General features: G+C 33.5%; 1 protein-coding gene across 1 annotated transcript; it reads left to right on the top strand.

Moving 5' to 3' along the window:
• Positions 1-675: 675 nt before the first annotated feature.
• Positions 676-2,148, top strand: LOC131076054 (putative UPF0481 protein At3g02645). Its single transcript, XM_058013081.2, has one exon. The coding sequence runs from the start codon at positions 676-678 to the stop codon at positions 2,146-2,148; it is 1,473 nt and encodes a 490-aa protein (XP_057869064.2).
• Positions 2,149-22,610: the final 20,462 nt, after the last annotated feature.

The raw sequence follows: 22,610 nt of genomic DNA, 5'->3' as shown, positions 1-22,610 counted from the left end.
AATCCTGTGTTCTACAAAGACAATACCCATCCTTTGGCTAGCAATTTTTTTTAAGAATGGCCAGTTTATTACATTGTTAGACAATAAATCATATTTGTACCGTAGCCCCGGGTCCTGCACAGGTTCGATCTTAGCCTTTAGTAGTAGATGTAGTGGCAGCTATAGCCTCTGTAGTCTTTTACGTTCTTCATAAATCTGGCTACTTAAGCTCCATATGCAAGACCTATATGTGCAGGTGTACCGCTGCTCTTGTTCAGCAGAAATGATGGAAACTTGCATGGATGCTTATATTTTATTCTGGACAATGTCATGTTATCCACATAAAACAATAGTTTGAGATTCCACCTTTGACAAGCAATAGACAAATTGGGTATTCATATCTAGAAAACATGGTGCGGTATGGGTATGTGTTTGATGTGAGATTCTTCCATTTTGCTGGCTAAAGAGTTCATCACATCCATGCAAGAACACACTCTACCATCTGTCTTTGACTGATGCTGGTTTTTTAACACTAAGCTACAATTCCTCAAAGAAGAAAACAAATTTCATCTCATAAGATAATTGCTTGGATTTACAGCGGGCCTGACTAGGAAACCAATAAGTTCTGTACCTAATCCAATAGTACCTGCAACATTCTTTTGCAGACCTTAACTCTTGTGTAGGAGAACAGGAAGGATGTTTGAAGCCAATGCTATGTTTGACGAAATTCCAACCACAGTTCTAGAAATACCAGATGAAGACAAATGGATTGTTGATGTTACAGAGAGGATTACAGATACCACTGTCAAGAACTGCAAGCAAGATTTAGGGCATCCTGTGGTGACGATAAACAGGGTCCCCAAGTTTCTGTCCTTTCTAAGAAAGGAATCCTACACTCCTAGGATCGTGCACCTTGGCCTTTTTCACCATCGGATAGGGCAGCCACTCTCTCATATGGAGCGCCTCAAAGCAGAAGCCGTAGAGAGAATGGCAGACAGGCTACACAAGCAAGAGGCGCACTTGCATTTGAAAGAAGCCATCAGGCGCCTTGTTTGTGAAATTCGAGGCTGCTATGAAGAAGAATCTGTATACAAGGATGAAACAGTAGCCATGATTCTCACTTTGGATGGATGCTTTGTTCTGGAGATCTTAAGAGTTTTGAGTGCCGAACAGCAGCAGCAACGACAGGGAGGACAGAATTCCCACCCCATTTTTAACACTACCAGGATCAAGTCCTGTCAATTTGACCTGCTATGTGATTTTCTGATGCTTGAAAACCAAATCCCCATAATGGTCCTAATAAAGTTACTGGAATTGGAAACAGGTTCAGAGTCAGAAGCAAAGAAACAGCTTCTGAGATTACTATGCAGCAGTATTATACCTGAAATTCACCCATTCTTGCCAAATTGGCTTGACAGAGCGAATTTGGTTGAATCGCGCCTGAAGAGATATGAAGATCTTGAGAGTTATAAACATATTCTGGGGTTGCTCCAGAGTCTAATTGCAGCAGACCCAAGAGATATAGAAGAGACAGCGCCTGTTGAACGCAGCAGATTTCGCCTTGCAATACAAGGCCTTCTTGGAAAGCTGAGAATTCGGCAAAAGGCAGTGGAGCATCATCAAACGCTCATGGCCTCTACCAGAGATTTGCACAAGGCAGGAATTATGTTCAGACAGTATTACGGAGTTCCATCCCAAGGAGGGATGACATTCAGAAGGACGACTCTTTTGCTCCCCACAATTTGGATCACTGACAGTACAGAAGTGATTCTGAGGAATCTGATGGTTCTGGAGGTGTGCCAGGGATCTGCGCTTACTGTGATTTCATATTATGTGCATCTTCTGAATGGCTTGGTGGAAACCGAAGCCGATGCTGCTGTGCTGAGGAGGGCTGGCATTATCCAGAGCTGCATGGGCACGGACAAAGAAGTGGCCCACATGCTGAATAATCTTGGAAAGGGAATCAATTTCAATTCATCACACGATCCCTTCATGAACTTGAAGGTGGAGATAAATCACTGGTATCGAGGCAATTTTCAGATCCAGATAAGAGAATACAAAGACAAGCATCCGAGGCTCTGGCGGCACTTTTCCATCTTTTGGGGCCTCGCACTTCTGGTATCTGCTGCCATACCGACTCTTGTTAAAATATGGGAAAAGATCGAATAGAGCTTGTGTCATACATGGATGCTTTTCATTAGATTGCTTGCTACCTCCTCTTAGTGAAAGTATCTGAGAAGAAATGCTCATTTAGCAAGTTTGCTTTTTAAAACATTATATATTTGTAATGGTTAAAAAAAGTCATTTTCATTTAATATATTAAAACTTCAAATAATATTTTAATATAGGTATACAGCAATGAATAGTATATTCTTTTATATAGTTAGGTATTTATCTTATTTGTATTTAGTCATATTTTTATCATTTATTTATATTTTTATCATTTATTCATATGTTTGTGTGCATGTAATCTTAGTTCAATTAATTTATTTATCGATTTCAATCCTCTCGACACTAATCTAATTTGGTCATTTAATATAGGTTATGTCTACAAGTGTGAATTATTTTCTTGTAGCCACAATTTTGATCTACTCAAATTAAAAATTAAAATCAAACATTTAACTAGTTAAATTAATATTATACTTTGATCACATACCAACTTTGCACAATTCTGAACACATCGGGGTGTTTTAAATAACACAATCTTCATAGAAAAATTTGGCAATATGACTAGTATTCTCACTATCTAGTGCTTTATTTTTTAGCATGAATGCATAAGACAAAATACAAGGACTATCACAATTCAAGTCAATAGTTGAAAATATATTTATAGCCATGATTTAGATTCATATAGTTAAGGTAAATTTAACATGATTGAAAGAAAATAATTCAATTTTATTGCACATACATGAATTTTTAGAGCATCTACATACCTCAAGGTACAAAACTTTCATTATCTTCTTTACTTCACACTTATTTTCACTCATAGACCTAATTATTTTATTTTTCATTAATTAGTATTTATGACATGATCTTGTCTAACACCTATGTTGTCTAACCTAATCCATTCTGTTCCACTTGATGTAGAACCCTTATATGTATTTTTCTAGATCAATTTGCACTTAATTGTATCTAGTTAGCTAATTAACATAAAGAAGCCCATTTTTCTTGTCAATAGTATTATATGTAGATAGAATCATAATAGTGTGTCTCACTTGTTTGACACTAGAATTGCCATCGTTGAAGAGAAAGAAAAATGACACAAATTTTCTTCAAAGGTATTCGCATAATTGTCTTCAAATGAAAGTGTACCTTTATTCAAAGGTCATATAGATTTTTAATATTTTAATATTATTTTAACATGGTAGAGAGATTGATTAGAAGTTAACTTTGAACAAATGTTCTTGGATGACTTCATTCAATGGTATCTCAAACAAAGGCCCTTTGTTAGGCTTTTTTTGGTTCTTATATCTTTCTTATGATTTCATGTTTCAAGCATTAAGTTGGATTAGAAAATAGAATCAAAATAATAGGAAGTTATTACAAGATAATAAATCTCTCAATTAAGTTTTCGAAAAAGCATATTTTTTGATATATTCAATTTGATTATTATACTTATTTTATACTTTCCAGTGAACATATTTTTCTCACCAAACATCATATTCTCTTTTCCACAAATATGGAATTTAAATAAAATGGTAGAGATTTAAAAAATATATTATTATACTAGGTTTTGATGTTTTTGATTCATAAAAAAATAAAATTAATTCAAGTATATATATAAAAAAAAAGTATGTCATATCTAATAAGTTGATGTCTAAATAATAGCTAATCTCACTTCAAACTTAAATAAATAAAATAAATGTAGCAAAAACCTATATAAAAAGATGTCTATGCTCTAGATTTTTATTTTGAATAAGGTGTTTTATCTAACTACTTCAAAAATTAGGTCCTATTCATATGTCAAGTTTAATTAAGTATTAGGAATTCTTCTAAATGTCATAGTTGTCATGGGATCTTTTTTTATGTCATTTACTTATTATGTCTTAGGTCATTTAATGTTAATTGTTTTATATCTTAGGATTAAGAAACTTGCAATGATCTTGTCTGAACCTATCTCTCAATTGTGCCTATATAAACAATGTTTCTTTTCTATTTGTTATTAATCGTTAGAGAGGATGTACTATCATTGATTGATTATTGATCATTGTGGATTATTGCATCCATAATCAAGAAATTTATTATATTCGCATACTCTCTTTAGTAAGGTTATTTATATTTTGCAAATGATCCTAAGGTGTGTGAACTCACTAATCGCTCCTACATATATATTGTTGTTACGAGTCTATAATTAATAACATAAATTTTTTATTTGATTAATATAAAAAATTATACATCATGGAATAAATGTCACTTTTGCAAATACTACTAACAATAAAAGTTAAAACATTATTTAACTTACATTATATATTTGACAAAAACAAATAATATAAATAAATCTTTACATTATCCAAAAAAAATATATAAAATTACTAGTTTACATCATCTTCAAATTATTAATAGTTTAGCTACTATGGGTGAAAAAAAAAAAAAAATTGTCAAAAGGATGATTTGAATATCATACTTTAACAAAAATGTAGAACACACTATTGTGGGATCACCTATAATAATATATTAAAAAGTATATAATTCTTTCAAACTTAGGTATTTCACAAAATTCCCTCTATCCTTGAGCACCTTAAAATAATTAAAATATGGTTCCAAGATTTCATTCACTCTAACTACGTGGTGTATAATTTTGTATATTAATGAACAAATGATAATACCCCAAAACATGTATGATTTCATACACTAAATATTGTACATATCATGTTTATTGCTTACACATAGTAACATCTGGTAAGCTGAAGATATTCATATAATAATATATTAGGTTAAAAATATTTTGTTATTTGTATTACTCTAAAAATCTTTTCTTTTACACAAAATATAATTCTCGTCCTCAGCTACTTAATTATCCAAGTTACTCAACTATACTCAACTAAATATATCATGTGGGATGGTAAAATTTCAGTCATAAAATGCCCATAATTTAATAATTCTAGTAATATCACATTACTACATCATGTTTTCTATTGTTAGATATTTCATTAAGTAGAGTAGAACTAACACAATACCCCAAACAACCATTTGTTGAATTATGATACATTTAATGGTTTAATAATTAATTCAAATTTTATTCATTGGGATACACCTTATAACTCATGAATTACATCATTGTGAACAAGAATACAATCAATTATTCATTTGAATGGAGCTTACTTAGTAGATCACCTCAATGGGAATAGTTTAACTAAACTCCCAATAAAAGAGAAGGACAAAATCAAGTATCCACGATGTTATAATAAATATGGATAGGGACTAAAACATTATCAATCATTAATTTGATAAAGAAGGATACACATATTCAAGCATTATGATCTTACAACACTTGTGGCTATTAAAATTTATAATCAATTACAAATATACATCCTTTATTTAATCTATAGAATAATCCCTATCATAATTCTCTAAGAGAGGGTCTTCCCAATTTGATACAAATACATAACCTTCATCATTGTCAAATGCCCATTTATCAAATCTAGTAGTTTAAGAGTATTTGAAGCCCCTATATCCATTTTACAACTCTTCAATTATTGTATCCTAGAATTATTTTTAGTTCAACTGTTCCTATCAATAACGGGTGGGTGCAAGAATTTAAGTTTTAATTAGGGGGAAGTTTGTGTGTTGGGAAGAGGGCCACTAGAAATGGGGACCCATTTTTTAGAAAATAGGTACCCATTATGCTTCGAGCTCCCTAGCCAAAAATTTAGAAAAAGGGGCCTCATTATTTACAAAACAAGGGCCCATTTTTTAAAATATTTAAAAAAAAAAAAATAGGTTCCCCCATTATGTAAAAAAAGGGCCCCATTATTTAAAAAATGGGACCTCATTATGTAAAAGTGTTTTTTTTAAATAAAATTCCTACAAACTCATTTTTGAACTTTATACAATGGGCATTCGTTACTATTAAATAATGGGGACCCGTTATAGACAATGGCCCTATTATTTAAAATTTCAAAACCAATCCCATCATGTCCCTCAGGATTTGAGTCGAGTAAGGCTTGGAATGCCCAAACCTAAGCCTTGGACCTACAAGTATAAGGTTGGACTATGTGAGTAAAAAAATACTAGCTTTTGGCATATCTTTGATGCCCATTTTTATAAAATTATCAAACGAAATCAAAACCCATTAGAGATTATATTGTGTGGATTCCAAATTTATAATTTTTTTAAAGGTTTGATTATTTTTTCTATTTTTTAATCAATTTGTACTTGATTTGTTCCATAAAGTTGAAATATTAAGTTTTCTTATTTATTCAATAACTTTTTTCTTTTTACATTTTTTGAAAAAAAAAAAACTATATGACATCAATCTATAGAGAATTCTTTACAATATTAAAAATATCATTCAAAAAATTATGATTTTAGGTCAAATTATGGTGGTAGTACATGAGGGGTTTTTAAAACAACAAATATGACCAATAGAAAATTAATTAAAAATTAAATATTCAAATCAAATACAAAAAAATATCCTCGTAAATCTTAAATTTGTTACAAATATTTTTCTAAAAGGGTTTAAAAAAAAATTATTTGTGTCAAAAAGTGGTGTCCATACACGTGCATGGTTCAGTTCTAAAACAAGGACTTTAAAATAGTAATTTTCATAAATCCCTTTTGAAAGTCAAGTTCTATTATCTGGGTATTAAAATAAATTACATATTTGTAAACTAGACTCTGAGTGCTACATTTAGTATTATTGACATTTTACAAGCTTCAATCTCTAAGTGCTCATATTTTTAGGTCAAATGTGGTAAAACTGAAAATCATGGAAAACAATTCCACTTTTTGGCCAAAGTGGATTCAATTTCTTGCACAAACCCTAAAATCATCCTATCTTGAATCAAGAAGTTAACTAAATATAAGAATGGTCTTCCATCTTTTTGGTATCTTTAATGGTTTTCACCCCTCCACTAAAATAAACTTTACGTTTCCTTTACCAATAATCTTCTTTTTGTTGTTGTCACCAAGAAAAGTTATTCCCCATCGTATTCTTTGTAAGATGAAAACCACTCCTTATGTGGAGTTATGTGGTATGAGGCATCTAAATCAATAAGCCAAGAATATTAAAAAACCCAGTGGTAGTAGAATTAAACAAAGATTCAAAATCATCATCTGCGAACTTTTCAAAGGAAGAAAAGTCATTCTTTTTATTAGTTCTACATTCCTTCTTCAGTTGCCCTCTTTTCCCACAATCTAAAATTTTTACTTTGCTAATTCTAGGGGTCTTTTAATATCCTTTATACTTCTTCCTCTTTTTATCCCCTTTAGGCCCTTTCTCTTTGGACCTTCCTCTCACATGAAAGGCATCTTGGGAGCCAACATCCATAGAGTTTCTGCTCACCTCTTCTAAAAGAAGTATGGAAATAAATTTTTATATGTTTGGCTCTTCATTACCACTACTAATGAGAACAATTATATTTTCCCAAGATTTGGGAAAAGAACAAAGAAACAAGATATGTATTTATCTTATTCCTCTAATTTAACATCTATTGATGTAAACTAATTTAAAATATGATAAAATGCATTCAAATGAACACTAATAGATTCACCATCATTTATTTTCAATGAATACAACCTCATCTTCATAAATAACTTATTGGATAGAGTTTTGGTTAGATAACTATCACATATCCTCTTTCACAACTTGTATGTAGATTCTTCCATTTAGACATTAAAGAGGATAAATTTGGTAAGACACAAGTGAATGGTTCCTCATACCTTATTGTCCAATTTATTCCAAACATCATCCATCATAGTAGACTCCTTTGGTTTATTTTCATGTGAAAGTGGCAACCACTTTTCTCTTTCTTCCAAACTATATTCCATCATTAGTTTCACCATCTCATAGCCAGTTGTATTGAATTTATCAATATATGTGCTAGAAGTAGAAGCCATAAATTTTAATCCTTTTCTCAAATATGAAATAACACAAAACAAATCTCCCACTATAGGAGAAACATTCAACACTTAAAGAAAAAGGTTTCCCCCTCTCAACAAAACCATTAGCTCTAATACGAAATGTTGAGAAACAAGGTGAAGAATTCTTGCAATATTCTTTCTTACGCAATTACAAATTTGAAAAACATTTCTGCATAAATATAAATCTCAATTAAACATGTGACTACACAATTCCACATAAATATAAAATTACTATACTGTAAAAGACACTAGATGTACATGGAGAAACCCTTTTGGGAAAAAAGTTCACCACAAAATGAGGGCAAGTATATTATTAGTCTTGAAAAGAGGCAATGCAGTAATAATACACTTCACTTCACTTCTCCAACTAAACCTATAACTACTTAGATACCTCAAAGAAACTTATAATGAAACAACCATGCCTTGACTCCAATTTATAGCCAAATGGCAGAGAAGGAACCACTACTATTTTCTTGAAACTAGGGGCAAAACCCACTTGCAAAAAACCATGCCTTGGAGTATAAGTAGACAATAAATATAATAAATAATAAAACTATTCAAGTGACTCCTCCTTGGGTTCCAAACCTAAAGCCAATTAGATGTTGACATTACAAATGCTTTGTAACTCTCAAGGATTGTTCAAATCCCCAAATGGACATTGTTTCTCTTCCTAAACATGGGTGCCTAATGAATGACCCTTCATCTCTCAAAGTGGATTTGGGAAAGAGTGTAGTTTTTCCATTTTAATTTATCTTTACCACTTCTTGAAAATGGAATTACAATTAGCCATAAAGTAAAAATATTAAATATTCTCCTCACATATCCTAGGGAACCCTTTCCTAGGAACATGGAGACATGTGAATGGCTTAGGATTGCATTATTAATGTCACTATATCCTAATATATTTTTGATGACAAAATGGAAACTATCCTTTTTTTTAGGGCACTATTCTTTATCATTTCTAATAATTTGTAAGAAAAACCATGTGTTCTTTACAACACTCATGATTTTCTTTCATTTCTTCATCTTTTGGACTACATTTTAACTTTCTATGATTATATTTCATGAGATATTTCTTCTTTTGCATTATATTTCATGTTGTATTTTTTGCAATCGAGTTCACTACCATTCTTAAGAAAATCCCCAAACCCTCTGTACATGTACATTGGTATGATGTATGTATCCTTATGGTTTGCTCACTATCCTTGACCGTCATCTCTTAGTGAATTGTCAAATTTTAGTGGACTATCATGATCTATTCAAAACATCTATTTTTCAATGATTATCATCTTTCTATTATTTCACTGGGAATGCTCTTTCTCATGCTCATTATCATAACTATTAACCTTCTACTATTATTTCATTGGGAATGCTCCTTCTCATGCTCGTTATCACAAGTATTCACCTTGTACAAGACTATCATAGTGCACTTTCTTTTTCAATGTCATGTTAGGATTCTAAATTACCCATTCACTTAGTTACTCAGCTTTCCTATTCACTTGTTTTCAATCAATGATTTTAGTGTATTCATAATATGACTTTTTATTATTGTGATTGTCATATTAGTTCATGATTTTATCATTGTGTGATGAGAGATATGAAATCTAACATTGTCACTATCACTTCCTTTTCTTCCTATATGATTGTGAATCCTCATAGCAATGATTTTATTTCCACACATTTTCCTTACTTCGACTATCATCTTCAAAAATGATTTCTCTGTCTTTCTCCAAGACTATCTTTTACTCATCATGCAAGTCATATTTATTGCCTCTAGGGATCCTCACCTCCTTGATAAGGGTTTTAAAGTGACTTTTTATAGTGGTTTTAGCAAATGACAAGGTTTTAAATAATAACAACAATGGTTTATGATGTCTTGCTGAGGGTTTTATGAAGAGGCTTTCATAATGGTTTAAGGAATATATAAATGCATATGGTTTCGGCAAATCGCTTATATTCTATAATAAAGCTACCCACATTTGTTTTAGTAGACAATCTCTAAAAATAGGCTCTCAATATTGAGAATAACTTTCTAGCTTCTTATCGTTATAGGATTCATTTCACCATTTCCTACTATATAAAACCTCTATCACTCCTTGCAAACACCTTTTCTTGAAAACTTAATTGAGATCTTAAAAAAATACTCAATAATAAAAGACTATAGGCTTTTTCTATATGATAGTGGTAAAGGTGTGAGGGTTTCAACACAATAGCCTTGCCTCTTTTAGACGATGCTTATGATATTCATACCTTTCATTCTCTTACATGGACTAGCAATGACGGTCTTCTAGGGTGCCATAGCCATGTCCATATTTGTATCTTTCATCATGAAACGCCTTTATATTTGTATCTTTCATATTTATATTTAATTATCCATTAAAGAACTTTAAATCATCAATACACATCAATATGTTCAAAAGATCAATTTAACAAAAATGATGATGAGAATCATTTTGTAATGTATATTAAAAAATATTTTATTTTATATATGAATTAAAGTTTTAAATTTGCGATCATTGATACTTTTGTCTTTTCAACCAATAAGAAACTTCTAAAACTCTGAATTGTCCGTCCTTCCTTTCAGTTGTAAAACAAACTCTGTCAATTTTTATGTAGAAATATGAAAACATAGAATATGAAGAAATAAATAGTGGGCGCCTCTATATTTCAAAAAAATATTGCCAACCATACAACTGTATGCACTGTGGAAAAACATCCTAAAACACTTACTTGACAGCCCTACGTGACCGACAAATTCAAATACTAACATGATTCATTTTCAGAAAGGCCATATCATTCAATGACATTCATTGGGATCTACGAAAGCATTTGAGAGTCCTTCGTTACAGGGTTTCCGATTATCTCCGAGACAATTTCAGACTCCCTATGTAAGAACACTTATTATCTCTTATATGAGTTATTTAGGTAATCACAGTATTAAATAGGCACACACAATCCAACCAGAACCTTAGAAGAACAAACTGAATTAAACAGAGCATGGTGGCTTTCGTTCAAGAATTGATCTGATTATCCACAAATTTCTTGACTATTGGTAAAAGGGTGGGTACAGCAGCCCCGAGAACAAGTGCGATTGTCCAAAATATATAGAAGTTCCTTAGAAGCCTGGGATTCCTGATAAAAAAACGTTTCAATTTAACCCATCGTTGATTATTATACCACATATTTAGATCCCGTTTTCCCTTCGCAAAGGGATCTTCCTGAACATCCTGCAAATTGAGTCCCTTGCATAGCTCATTGAACAAGTCGGTGACTTCATCATCCGTTCCCATGGAACTCTGAATAACCCCTTCCCTTCTTAGCAGGGCAACATCTTTTTCTCCCTCAATCAAGGTATTCATGAGCAATATATAATATGAGACATATTTCATACTTTTTGGCCGGCACACCTCCATGGCCATAAGATTTCTGAAGATCATCTCTGAAGTATCTGTGATAAAAACTGTGGGCAGAGAAAGGGTTTTCTGCCTGAAACATATTTTTGCCTTCGATGAGACTCTATAGTAAGGCTTGAACTTCATACCATTATCGAAGAGCTCTGAGGCCGAACCCTTTATAAATGTATTGAGTTCCTGCTCATCACCGATCTTCTTATCTCTCTGTTTTTTGTCATTCTGTTTTTTCAATTGATCTTCTTCTTGTCTGCTTGTATAGTTTTTTATTGGAAAGCAAATAGCAGAAGAATTTCTCTTGATGTCTGGTTTGTGTTTGCCCTCTAACCGCCTAGCTAAGTATTCTTCTGTCACAAAGCAATGGAACAGTCCCAGGATGTGTTTATATTTCTCCAGATCTCCAGCTTCTTCAAATGAATATGGTTTTTCCGCGGTGTGAAATCCCCTGGGAAGGAAAGGATGAATTATTGAAACGATTTCACAAATCATTTTGTACAATTCTTTCTGAGAACTCTGAGGCGAATCCATCTCCAATTGCAATAGACTCAACAGAACTTTAATGGGGATCTGATTTTCCATCATGAAGAAATCACCCAGAATATCATACTGGCAGGTTCTAACCCTATTCTTCTTATAGATGGGATCGGAATTCTCCTCTACCTGTGTAGGGGAAGTAAGATTCTCAGGAGGACGATTGATCTTATCTTCCTGTCGGGTTAGGACTCTGAGAATCTCAAGAACAAAGCAGCCATCGAGAAGACAAGTCCAGGCAATAGTTTCGTCCCCAGTATCCATTTCACCTTCGTAGCAGCTTGTTATTTCAGGGATTGATTTCTTGAACAAATCGACTAAAGATGTTTGCTTTGATGGTTGCAGCCTCTGTCGCATTCTCAGAACAGCATCTACTTTGCGACGGTCCATTGCAGACAATGCTCTGGTGGGCTGATGATGAAAAAGGCCTAACGACACAACCCGTGTTATGTAGGCTTTGGCATTCAGATCCTTAAAATACGTTGGAATTCTGTGAATGGAAATGGTTCTTGGGGTTTCTTTTCTCGCTGTCCGAGTCCAGGCTCCCTCATTAAACCTGTGCCTCACCTACTCCAGCCATACTGATTCACTTTCTTTGTCACTCATCGTCTTGTCCCCCGCCATTATTGGAGCTTTCGCTTTCGCCGCAATGCGGGAATTCTTCTTCGCTGCCTCGGATTTTCTCTCTTGCTTCACAGGAGTCGAAACTCTTTGCATCTCTTTGTCTGAAAAAGTCAGGACTTTCGTAAGTCAAGCACCATAAGATGTAATACTATTTCATTGAAATGTCATTTCCTCTGTTTTCCCTAATATCAAGTAAACAATAACTGAGAAATCAGGATTTTCGTGAAGCCGAGCACCATTAAATGAAATACTATTTCATTGAAATGTCATTTTCTCTGTTTTCCCCCATACCAAGTATATTACAATAGAGTTTTTATAAGTTATGTATGTTTCGCGTTCCCCACACTGATCAATTCGCACTGTAGCCACAAATTTCATTTGCAGAAAGTGGAAGCGTTAGCACTTGAAGATGAAATCTAGAAACTTTATAATGGCATTTCATCGTTAAATTTTGGCAAACACAATGGAAGACCCCACAACTAATATTTCTGATGTTAAAGAATTTAATTTACAGACTAATGTTTCAGCTTCATTTTTAACTAATGGAATTAATACAATCACCAAGGCCTGATTGTGAATCTGATGTTTATAGCCATTCGTTAAAGAAGAAATCCAAAGACTGTGCCCTTGAATAATGCATCGCAACAGAGATTTATGTTTTAATAGATCTTATTTTTTATTTTAGATCAGTTAGGATACAAATCTAAGATCTTCCATTTATTATTAATATACGCGAAATACTGACCTCTTAAGACCAGTCCGTCTTTGGTTAATTGAAATTTATTTCGAACACCCCAAGCCGCTCTAGAATGCGTAGGGCTCTTAGACTGGTTTAATTCTCATATCATATTAAGATTTTATAGAATTCTTGAGGCTCCTAATCTTAATAATATAGATGTGTTCAAGAAATAGGCTTGGAGAAAAATCAATTGACATCAATTGCTTAAGTAACACAAGCCTATTCTACCCAATACCAAATGCCCATTGGCATAGTACATCAAAAAACCCATCCCAATTACATAAGTTGCATTAGATATAAAGGAAGCTGCCAATAGAAGCATATAGAAGGAAGATTAAAGTATGATCACCGAAAGATGCCTATCCATTGCTGCCAAAAAACACCAGTCTGAACCACCCCTGTCTATGAAACACAATTCTCCAACCACTAGTTAGAATGATACCACAAAGCAGAAATGAAACCATAATCAGACACCCTGTCAAAATAAACATTGTGATCAAGCATAGCAGAACCCACAGCAAAGAAAGCCACACCAAAAAAGGAGGTTGATGAAGACTACAACTGTGCCCCTCTTTACTTCAAATATTCCAAAACTGAGGAAGCGATCTCATCCACACTTACCTCCCACATATTAGCATCACTGTCAATGGCTAGGTTAGCCAAGAAATCTGCAATCTTATTCACTTCCCTATAACAGTGGGAAATCAAGAAGGAATCAAAAAAGTCTAATTTTTGTAAAACATGATCAAGTATATATTCTAATTGCCAACAATTCGACTTCTTTTTCATGACACTTTGAATAATAACCATAGAATCACCCTCAATTATCAAGTCCTTAATTCCCAAAGATATAGCCATATTCAAACCAAAGGACAAAGCAAAGAATTCTGCACAATTGTTAGACTTGAAACCAATCGCATGACAATGAGCCTAAATAAATCTTACCTTATGATCATAAATTACCATACCTGCCCCTGCCAGGCCAAGGTTCCCATGAGAGGTACTATCAAAATTCAATTTAAAGTGCCCTTGCAGAGGAGGTTTCCAGCAAGCAAAATTTCTCTTACTTATAGCATTAGTCTTATTTAAAATAGATCCATAAGATGGTAAGATTGATAACATTCTCCAAACTCGAGTTACCCTACCATCCCAATGAGAAAAAGAGGTAAGGGTTTCCAAATTCTTATAGATAAAAGACAAAGCAACTTCAGAGATGGAAGATTCAATCCTCAATAAAACATCAACCAAGGAAGAACTTGTTTGTTTAAAAATCCTATTATTACGCTCTAACCAAATATTCCAAATCATAATAGATGGAGAAATAATCCAAAGACATGCATAGAAAGATGAGGCAAATAGGAGAGGCCAGGCTCTAAAGTGGGAAAGGAGATCCTTACCAATAACAAAGGATAGATTAATCTTTTCAAACAACCACTTCCAGCAAGCATAGGCAAAATCACAATGAAGAAACAAGTGTGCAGAGGATTCTAAATTTTTATTACAAAAGACACAAGAAAATACTGTAGTAATACCCAACCTATCCAACCTCATTCCTGTAAGGACCCTCTCCTGCACTACTAACCAAGCAAAAGCACCAGCCTTTGGGAGGCAAGCCATATGCCAAAACAACTTGTATGGCCAAGTAGACAAATCTTTAGTAACCAAGAGAGAGTTATAGCCATCCTTAACTGTGTACTTACCAGAGATATTCCTTGTCCAAATAACCTCATCGTCAGCATCAGAAAAAATTATTACTCTCTCCGCCAACATCTTTTCATATTCCAATTTCACATTTTGATCAATATCTAAAAACTCAATTGATTTCCATTTTGCCACCTTAAGATTCCCACTATACTCAATTTCAAAATAATCAGCCACAAAGACACCCCAAAGGGAAGAAAGAGTGGAAATTAAAGGAGACCAATCCCTCGAGTTTACCAGAGGGAATGCCCATTCCAAACTTCCTCCAAAAACCTGATCTTTCTACCATTATGAACAATCCATGAGAGATGAGGCAAAATCATTGATCTACATTTACATAGAAAATTTTAAATAGCTGAACCAGACGGTAAATTAGAAACTTGAAAAACATATTCTCTTGGTCGGTTATTTAAATATTTAGCAAACATAATTTGTGCCCAAAAGGAGAATGGTCTCTCATACAATTTCCAAACCAACTTAGCACCTAAGGCTAAATTATGACTTTCTAGACTCCTAATGTCTGTATCCCCAAGGTTTTTAGGCAAACAAACTTTATCCCATGCTACCAGAGGGAGTTTCTTCTGACCATATTTATTATTACTCCAAAGGAAGGACCTAAGAGTATCTTGCAAACTAACAAGAGCCGCTTTCGGAGATGACAAAACAAACATGAGATAAATAGGAACAACATTTAGGACAGACTTAATAAGAACAATCTTACAAGCCAAAGATAACCATCTATGATTACAGGATAGGATCCTTCTAGAGATAATTGAAATGATCTTATCCCAAAACTCAACTCTATCCTGCTTAATAAAGAAAGGTATACCAAGATAAGAACAAGGAAGATTTCCAGATGCAAATCCCCAAAAAATCTTCAATCTATCCTAAACCAATTGTGAAGCATGAAGGAAAAAAATCTTTGACTTATCAATATTGACTCTCTGACCAGAAAAGGATGCATAATTTTGTATTATCCCCTTTATCACTCTTGCCTCACCCAAAGAGGCCTGACCAAATAACAAGGTATCATCTGCAAACAAGCAATGCGAAATGCTTTGTGGAACATTCTGAATCCTAATTCCCTTCCAAAGCCCTCCCAACTTAGCGGCTCTTATAGTCCAACTAAACTTTTCAGCTAGAAGAATGAACAAGAAAGGAGACAGGGGATCCCCCAGCCTCAAACCCCTAGAAGAGGAGAAAAAACCACAAGGGGAGCCATTAATTAGAACTGAGAACCTTGCAGAAGAAATACAAGCACGAATCCATTTGAGCCATGTCTTGGAAAAGCCCAATTTAAGTAGAACAACACACAACACCCCCCATTCTACTCTATCATATGCTCTCATCATATCTAATTTGAGGATCATGGCCGGGATTCTCTGAGTAGAAATAGAATGCAGAACCTCATGTGCCACTATAGCTCCCTTCGTCGTCTCCCTTCTTGGAACAAAACCACCTTGTTCTAAAGAAATGATCTAGGTAGAATTTTAGCCAACCTTAAAGAAATAGCCTTGGTAAAAATCTTGTACAAAGTATTACATAAAGCAATAGGGCAAAAATCAGCAAATGTCTTGGTAACCTCTTTTTTAGGAATAATTGCAATCCTTGTATTATTGAGCTCTTTCAAAATAGACCTATTCCTTCTAGCTTCCTCAAGGGCCAATAAAACATCATTTCCAACAAAATCCCAGCATTTTTGAAAGAATAAAGGAGTAAAGTCATCCGGTCTTAGAGCCTTATCAGGCTTCATTGCAAAAACAACATTCTTAACTTCATCCAAAGAAACAAATGTTTTACTACTTCATCTTTAAAACATATTCTTGATTGGATTATGAATACAGTTTCTTGGTTTCTTGATTTCATGTTTCCTTCTGATAATATACATCTTCCTGTTTCAGATCACCTTCAAATCCTAAAAGTAATCTTCTAATACAGTTTAAGATAAAGTATTTGACAAGTTCAAAACAAGATTGTTGGAATATCTAATAATTTCTAATTTTGTAGGACGAGAATGCATGCAAAGTTTTTGCCAGAGTTAAAGAATTAAAATAGATTATGTCAATTAAGTTTTACTCAAACAAAAGAAAATAAAAAGAGTTTTACATGAATTTGCATGCGACTATTTTTAGTTGTCTTTCAATTTATCCAAAACTTCTATATGATGAAATCATTGTAATGCATCCTTTGTCTCTGATCTCTAGACATTATGATGAAATCATTTAATCATTGAATCAATAAGGAAATTATATAGAAGTTAATGTAATGCATCCTTCATCTCTGATTTCTAATCAAATTATCAAATCATTTAATCATTGAATCAACACGAAAACTACATGTTTGTTTTTTAATGTCTTCATACATAAATAATATGAACATAAAAAAGAATATGAACATAATAATAAACAATGTAAATAGACCTCACTCTATCTTATCTCCGACGCCTGAAACTTGTGCAGAGGCAAACGCCCACCGATTGGCAGTAGAAACACGTACATCCAATTCTCTTCAGCTGCTCTCTTTTAGTTTCTCTTTTGACTACTTCAATTAAAGATTATTTTTTCTTTCTCTTTTGACTACTTCAATTAAAGATTATCTTCAATAAAATTGTTTGATCTCCGAGATTGCTGACTACTTTAATTAAAGATGGAGAATAGATTCTTTTGGATGGGCTGTCTTTTGTTCATTGCCTGTCGTAGCTGTTTTCGTAGATATTCTTTACAGCATTGTTGTGGCTTAGTAAACAGTCTAAGATGTACTTAATATCAAGTTAGACATTATGCACACACAAACGGCGCTGATAATGTTTATCAAAAATTCAATGGATGAGGTAACTCACATATTGGACATATTGGACTTCTTTTTGTTGTTTCTCCCATTGATTCTTTGTGATTCACTGATTCATCAATATTGTTATTTTTTATTTATTTTGAAGGACATGTTGTTTGTCAAAAAAATATTAAGAGAATATTCATGAATTAGACTAATTGACTTTTATCTTTGTTTCAGCACATGTAGATGCCCAACAAAATTATTATTTGAAATCATGTATATAGATCTCATCATGTTAGGTTCCCTTAAAACCTATTGCAATAAATTGAATCAACTTATAAGAATCTTTAAGTGGATTAGTGGGATAAAAAGAGGTATTCAGACTACTTTATTACTACATTATATTCAACTAAGAAATTGAGGAGGCTTCAACTAACAAACCCCTTCCAATAGGGGTGTGTTTAATACAATCACAATACTAAAATACTGATCGTCTTTTATTTTTAACATGTCACAGTGGGTGGGATTTGACCATATGTTCTTTAGATAAATTTGAATATTTTTCATAGATGTTAGTGCAAGTTTGGCAATAATTGACACTTTTTAATCTACATTACCTTTCTAAAATCCAACAATCAAGGTTTCTCATTATTCCTTTTTGTATTTGTGCTTGCAAATAATGCTCTTAGATACCTCTTCTATGCACACAATCTTAGAACCTTCTCTCTCTCACTTGCATGCACATGCACATGCATGTGTGTGTTAGGTCCCGGAGACAACTGAGAGGGGGGAGGAGGGGGGGAGGGCGGTGAATTAGTTGTCTACTAAATTCAAACCAAAAGCCAATTAACCAACGTAATGCTTAATACCGGTAAACCAGTTAAGTATGCCGGTAGACAGTGTTAACAATAAATTGTTATACCGGTAAAGATTAATGTATGAAACACAAACATAATGTCATCCGCAACACATAACACCAATATTTGTACGTGGAAACCCTGTAAGGGGAAAAGCCATGCTGAGAAACCTTACCCACAATCAGATGATACTATTGCAGATAGTAAGTGTACACAAATGGGGTTTGCACATGCAGAAAGGCCAACAGCCTAGGGCTCACTACTCAAACACAAAATGGGAGTCACACTGACTACAGTTGGATGGTTAAATCCAATAAGAATGTACTGCACAAAATAGCATCTTCATATGTTGGATTCAGTACCGATGTAATGCTAATATGCTTCTACAAAAACCTAGCTTCACCTTCAAATGATGTCTTTGTGTATACCTCTGCTTAATCTCGCATATTCCTTCACTCAATTCTTTTTTTGCATTCCACACTTGATCTTACAAATAAGATCTTACATTTATACCATACCCTAAGACCACTTTTAGTAGGTCGGCTCTACAAGATATTACAATAAAATCATTTTACAAGCAACATAATATCCGATGCAATAACCGATTAAACATGTCGGCTTAATGCATTTACATCAATAATAAATCATCTTCATAGCGTGCCATGCTGATCTAGAAAAGATAAACCTGTCGGTGTAACCCTAGATAACCTAGACCTATTTGTTGGTAAAAGCAAATATGCAAATATGAATATACCAATGATTAATTCTTCAAAACAAAGTGTCCACACAATGTCTTTGACATTACCAAGTGTCTTCCATATCATTCCAAATACCAGTGAACATTGTATCTTGCTGGTGAACCATATACCAGTAACTGTGCAATAGTTACTTGCTTGCCGGTGAATGTTGTTGGATCTCAAAGTGCTAGTTTTCAGTAGGTGTTGACATCAATGACAAAACCATACAAAAATACCAACAATCTCCCCCTTTGGCATTGATGGCAACACAAGATGGAAAAACCATCAAAGTGCCAAAACAGAAATGTCAAATACCAAAAACCAACAATCTCCATTTCTCCCCCCTGGGAGCAACATGTGTTTATCCAAAGATTTATTTTCAATACCAAACTCTCCTTAAAAGATAATGTGTTTTTCCATAGATATCTCTCCCTCTTTGAGATAAAATGCTAAAGCTACAAAAATTAATTTTATACAAAATACCAACTACTCCCCCTGAGAAGTAGCTTCCTCATCAAAGACCGGAATAAAGGTTTGTCTTTTTAATTCTGTTGATTGATGACAATCATCAACTATCTAAGTCTCTACCGGCGGTGGTATGACTCCATGTTGATCTCTGAGATATTCAAAAGTCTCATTAGGCAAAAGTTTTGTGAAAATATCTGCAAGTTGTTCTTTAGTATTCACATAAACCAGTTTTATCTCCTTTTCTTCAACTTTTTCCCTTAGAAAATTCAGTTTGATAGAAACATGTTTAGTTTTAGAATGTAATACCAGATTCTTAGATATATCAATTGTTGCAGTGTTATCACAATATATAGTAATGGGTTCTTTGCATTTTACCTTTATGTCATTCAACATTTGCTTAAGCCATAATACCTGTGTACAGTTAGTTGCTGCTGCAACATATTCTGATTCTATTGTTGATAAAGATGTACAACTTTGTTTCTTACTCAACCAAGAAACTAATCTCTTTCCAAGAAAGAATGCTCCTCCAGTGGTACTCTTTCTATCATCTACATCTCCTGCCCAATTTGCATCTGTGTATGCACATAGGTCAAAATTTTCATCTTTAGGATACCATAATCCAAGATTTGTTGTGCCTTGTAAGTACCAGAAAATCCTTTTCACTGCTGATTCATGATTTTCCCTAAGATTACTTTGAAATCTAGAAACAATACATACTGCATTCATAATATCAGGCTTGGTTTGTGTCAAATATTGTAAACCTCCTATCATAGATTTGCATCTAGTTGGATTAACAGGTGTAGATTCATCCCTTTGAGATAATTTGTTATTTGTAGTCATAGGTGTGCTTACCAATTTAGAGTTCTCCATCCCAAATTTCTTTAGCAATTCTTTCAAGTACTTGGATTGACTCAAAAATATACCTTTATCAATCTGTGAAATCTACAAACCTAAAAGAATTTTATTTCTCTAATCATAGACATTTCAAATTCTTGCTGCATTTTAATTGAAAATTCCTTACATAATCCATCTCCAAAGATTATATCACCAACAAATACTTCAATAATCAAGATTTCATCATTAGTTATTTTGTAATATAAATTGCTATCTGCATTTCCTTTAGTAAATCCAATCTTTAAAAGATACTTATCCAACCTTGCATACCAAGCTCTTGGGGCTTGTTTCAATCGATACATAGCTTTTCTTAACCTGCAAACCATATCATTGTTGTTTGTCAAGGAAAATCCATCAGGTTGTTCAATATATACTTCCTCTTCAAGATCTCCATTCAAAAATGCACATTTAATATCCATTTGATAAACTTTGTAGTCCTTGTGAGCTGCAAAAGCCAAGAATAATCTAACTGCCTCAATTCTGGCTACCGGTGCAAAGGTTTCATTGTAATCAACTCCTTCTTTCTGAAAATATCCCTTACACACTAGTCTTGCTTTATTTCTGACAGCCTTACCATCTTCATTAAGTTTGTTTCTAAATACCCATTTGGTTCCAATTACATTTTTATCTTTAGGCCAGGGAACTAATGTCCAAGTATTATTTTTCTCAATTTTTCCTAATTCTTCTTCCATAGCTTTAATCCAAAATTTATGTTCACATGCCTCATTGATAGATGATGGTTCAATTTGGGAAATAAGACATACCTCTTCATTTGCCAATCTTCCTCTTGTCATAACTCCTTTAAATTTGTTTCCAATTATCTGATCTTCAGAATGATTCAATCTTACATATCAGGGTGTCTTAGTTTGTTGTTGTTCTTCAATTACTATGGAATCTTCTGATGACACCGGGGTAACTTGATCTTCATTCTGTACCAGTGGATTTAGTGTAGGTTCATTTGTCACAATATCTATTGCCAGTTCAGAGTCTATATACCTTGAAGTTCCTCTGAATTGTTCATCAATCTTTACATTTGTACTCTCAATAATTTTCTGCAATCTATTATTAAAACATCTATATGCCTTGCTCTTAGATGAATAACCAAGAAATATTCCTTCATCACTTCTAGGATCAAATTTGCCAATATACTCATCTCTTCTAATATAACATTTACTTCCAAAAATTCTGAAATACTTAAGAGTAGGAGTATTACCAAACCATAGTTCATGAGGGGTCTTACCGGTTTCACATTTGATGTGAACTTTGTTGAATGTATAGACAATAGCGCTAACTGCCTCTCTCCAATACATGTGGTAGATTTGCTTCTGATAACATACTTCTTGCTGCATCCAAGATAGTTCTATTTTTCGTTTCAACAACTTCATTCTGTTGTGGTGTCCGAGGTGCTGATAATTGTCTTTTGATTCCATTCACTTCACAGAATGTATTAAAGTCCTTAGATGTGAATTCTCCTCCTTGATCTGATCTTAAACATTTGATTTTCTTACCGGTTTCATTTTCAACCATTGCTTTGAACAGTTTGAACTTCCCGAGTGCTTCTGATTTTTCTCCGAGAAAAGTAACCCAACACATTCTAGAATAATCATCAATAATTAGCATGAAATATCTATCACCTTTTAAGCTTTTAGTTCTAGCTGGACCACATAAATCAGTGTGAATTAAATCAAGAGAATTATTGAATTTTTCTAGAATACTTTTGAAACTAGCTCTAACTTGTTTTCCAAATTGAGATTCCTTACAAATTGTATTCTGAGGTTTCACAATTTTAGGTAGATCTCTAACTGCCTTAGAAGTA

This window comes from Cryptomeria japonica, chromosome 10 (genome assembly GCF_030272615.1).
Source record: "Cryptomeria japonica chromosome 10, Sugi_1.0, whole genome shotgun sequence".
NCBI classification, from domain to species: Eukaryota; Viridiplantae; Streptophyta; class Pinopsida; order Cupressales; family Cupressaceae; genus Cryptomeria; species Cryptomeria japonica.
Note: the sequence above shows the minus strand (reverse complement) of the source record. Positions and strands in the feature narration are given on the sequence as shown.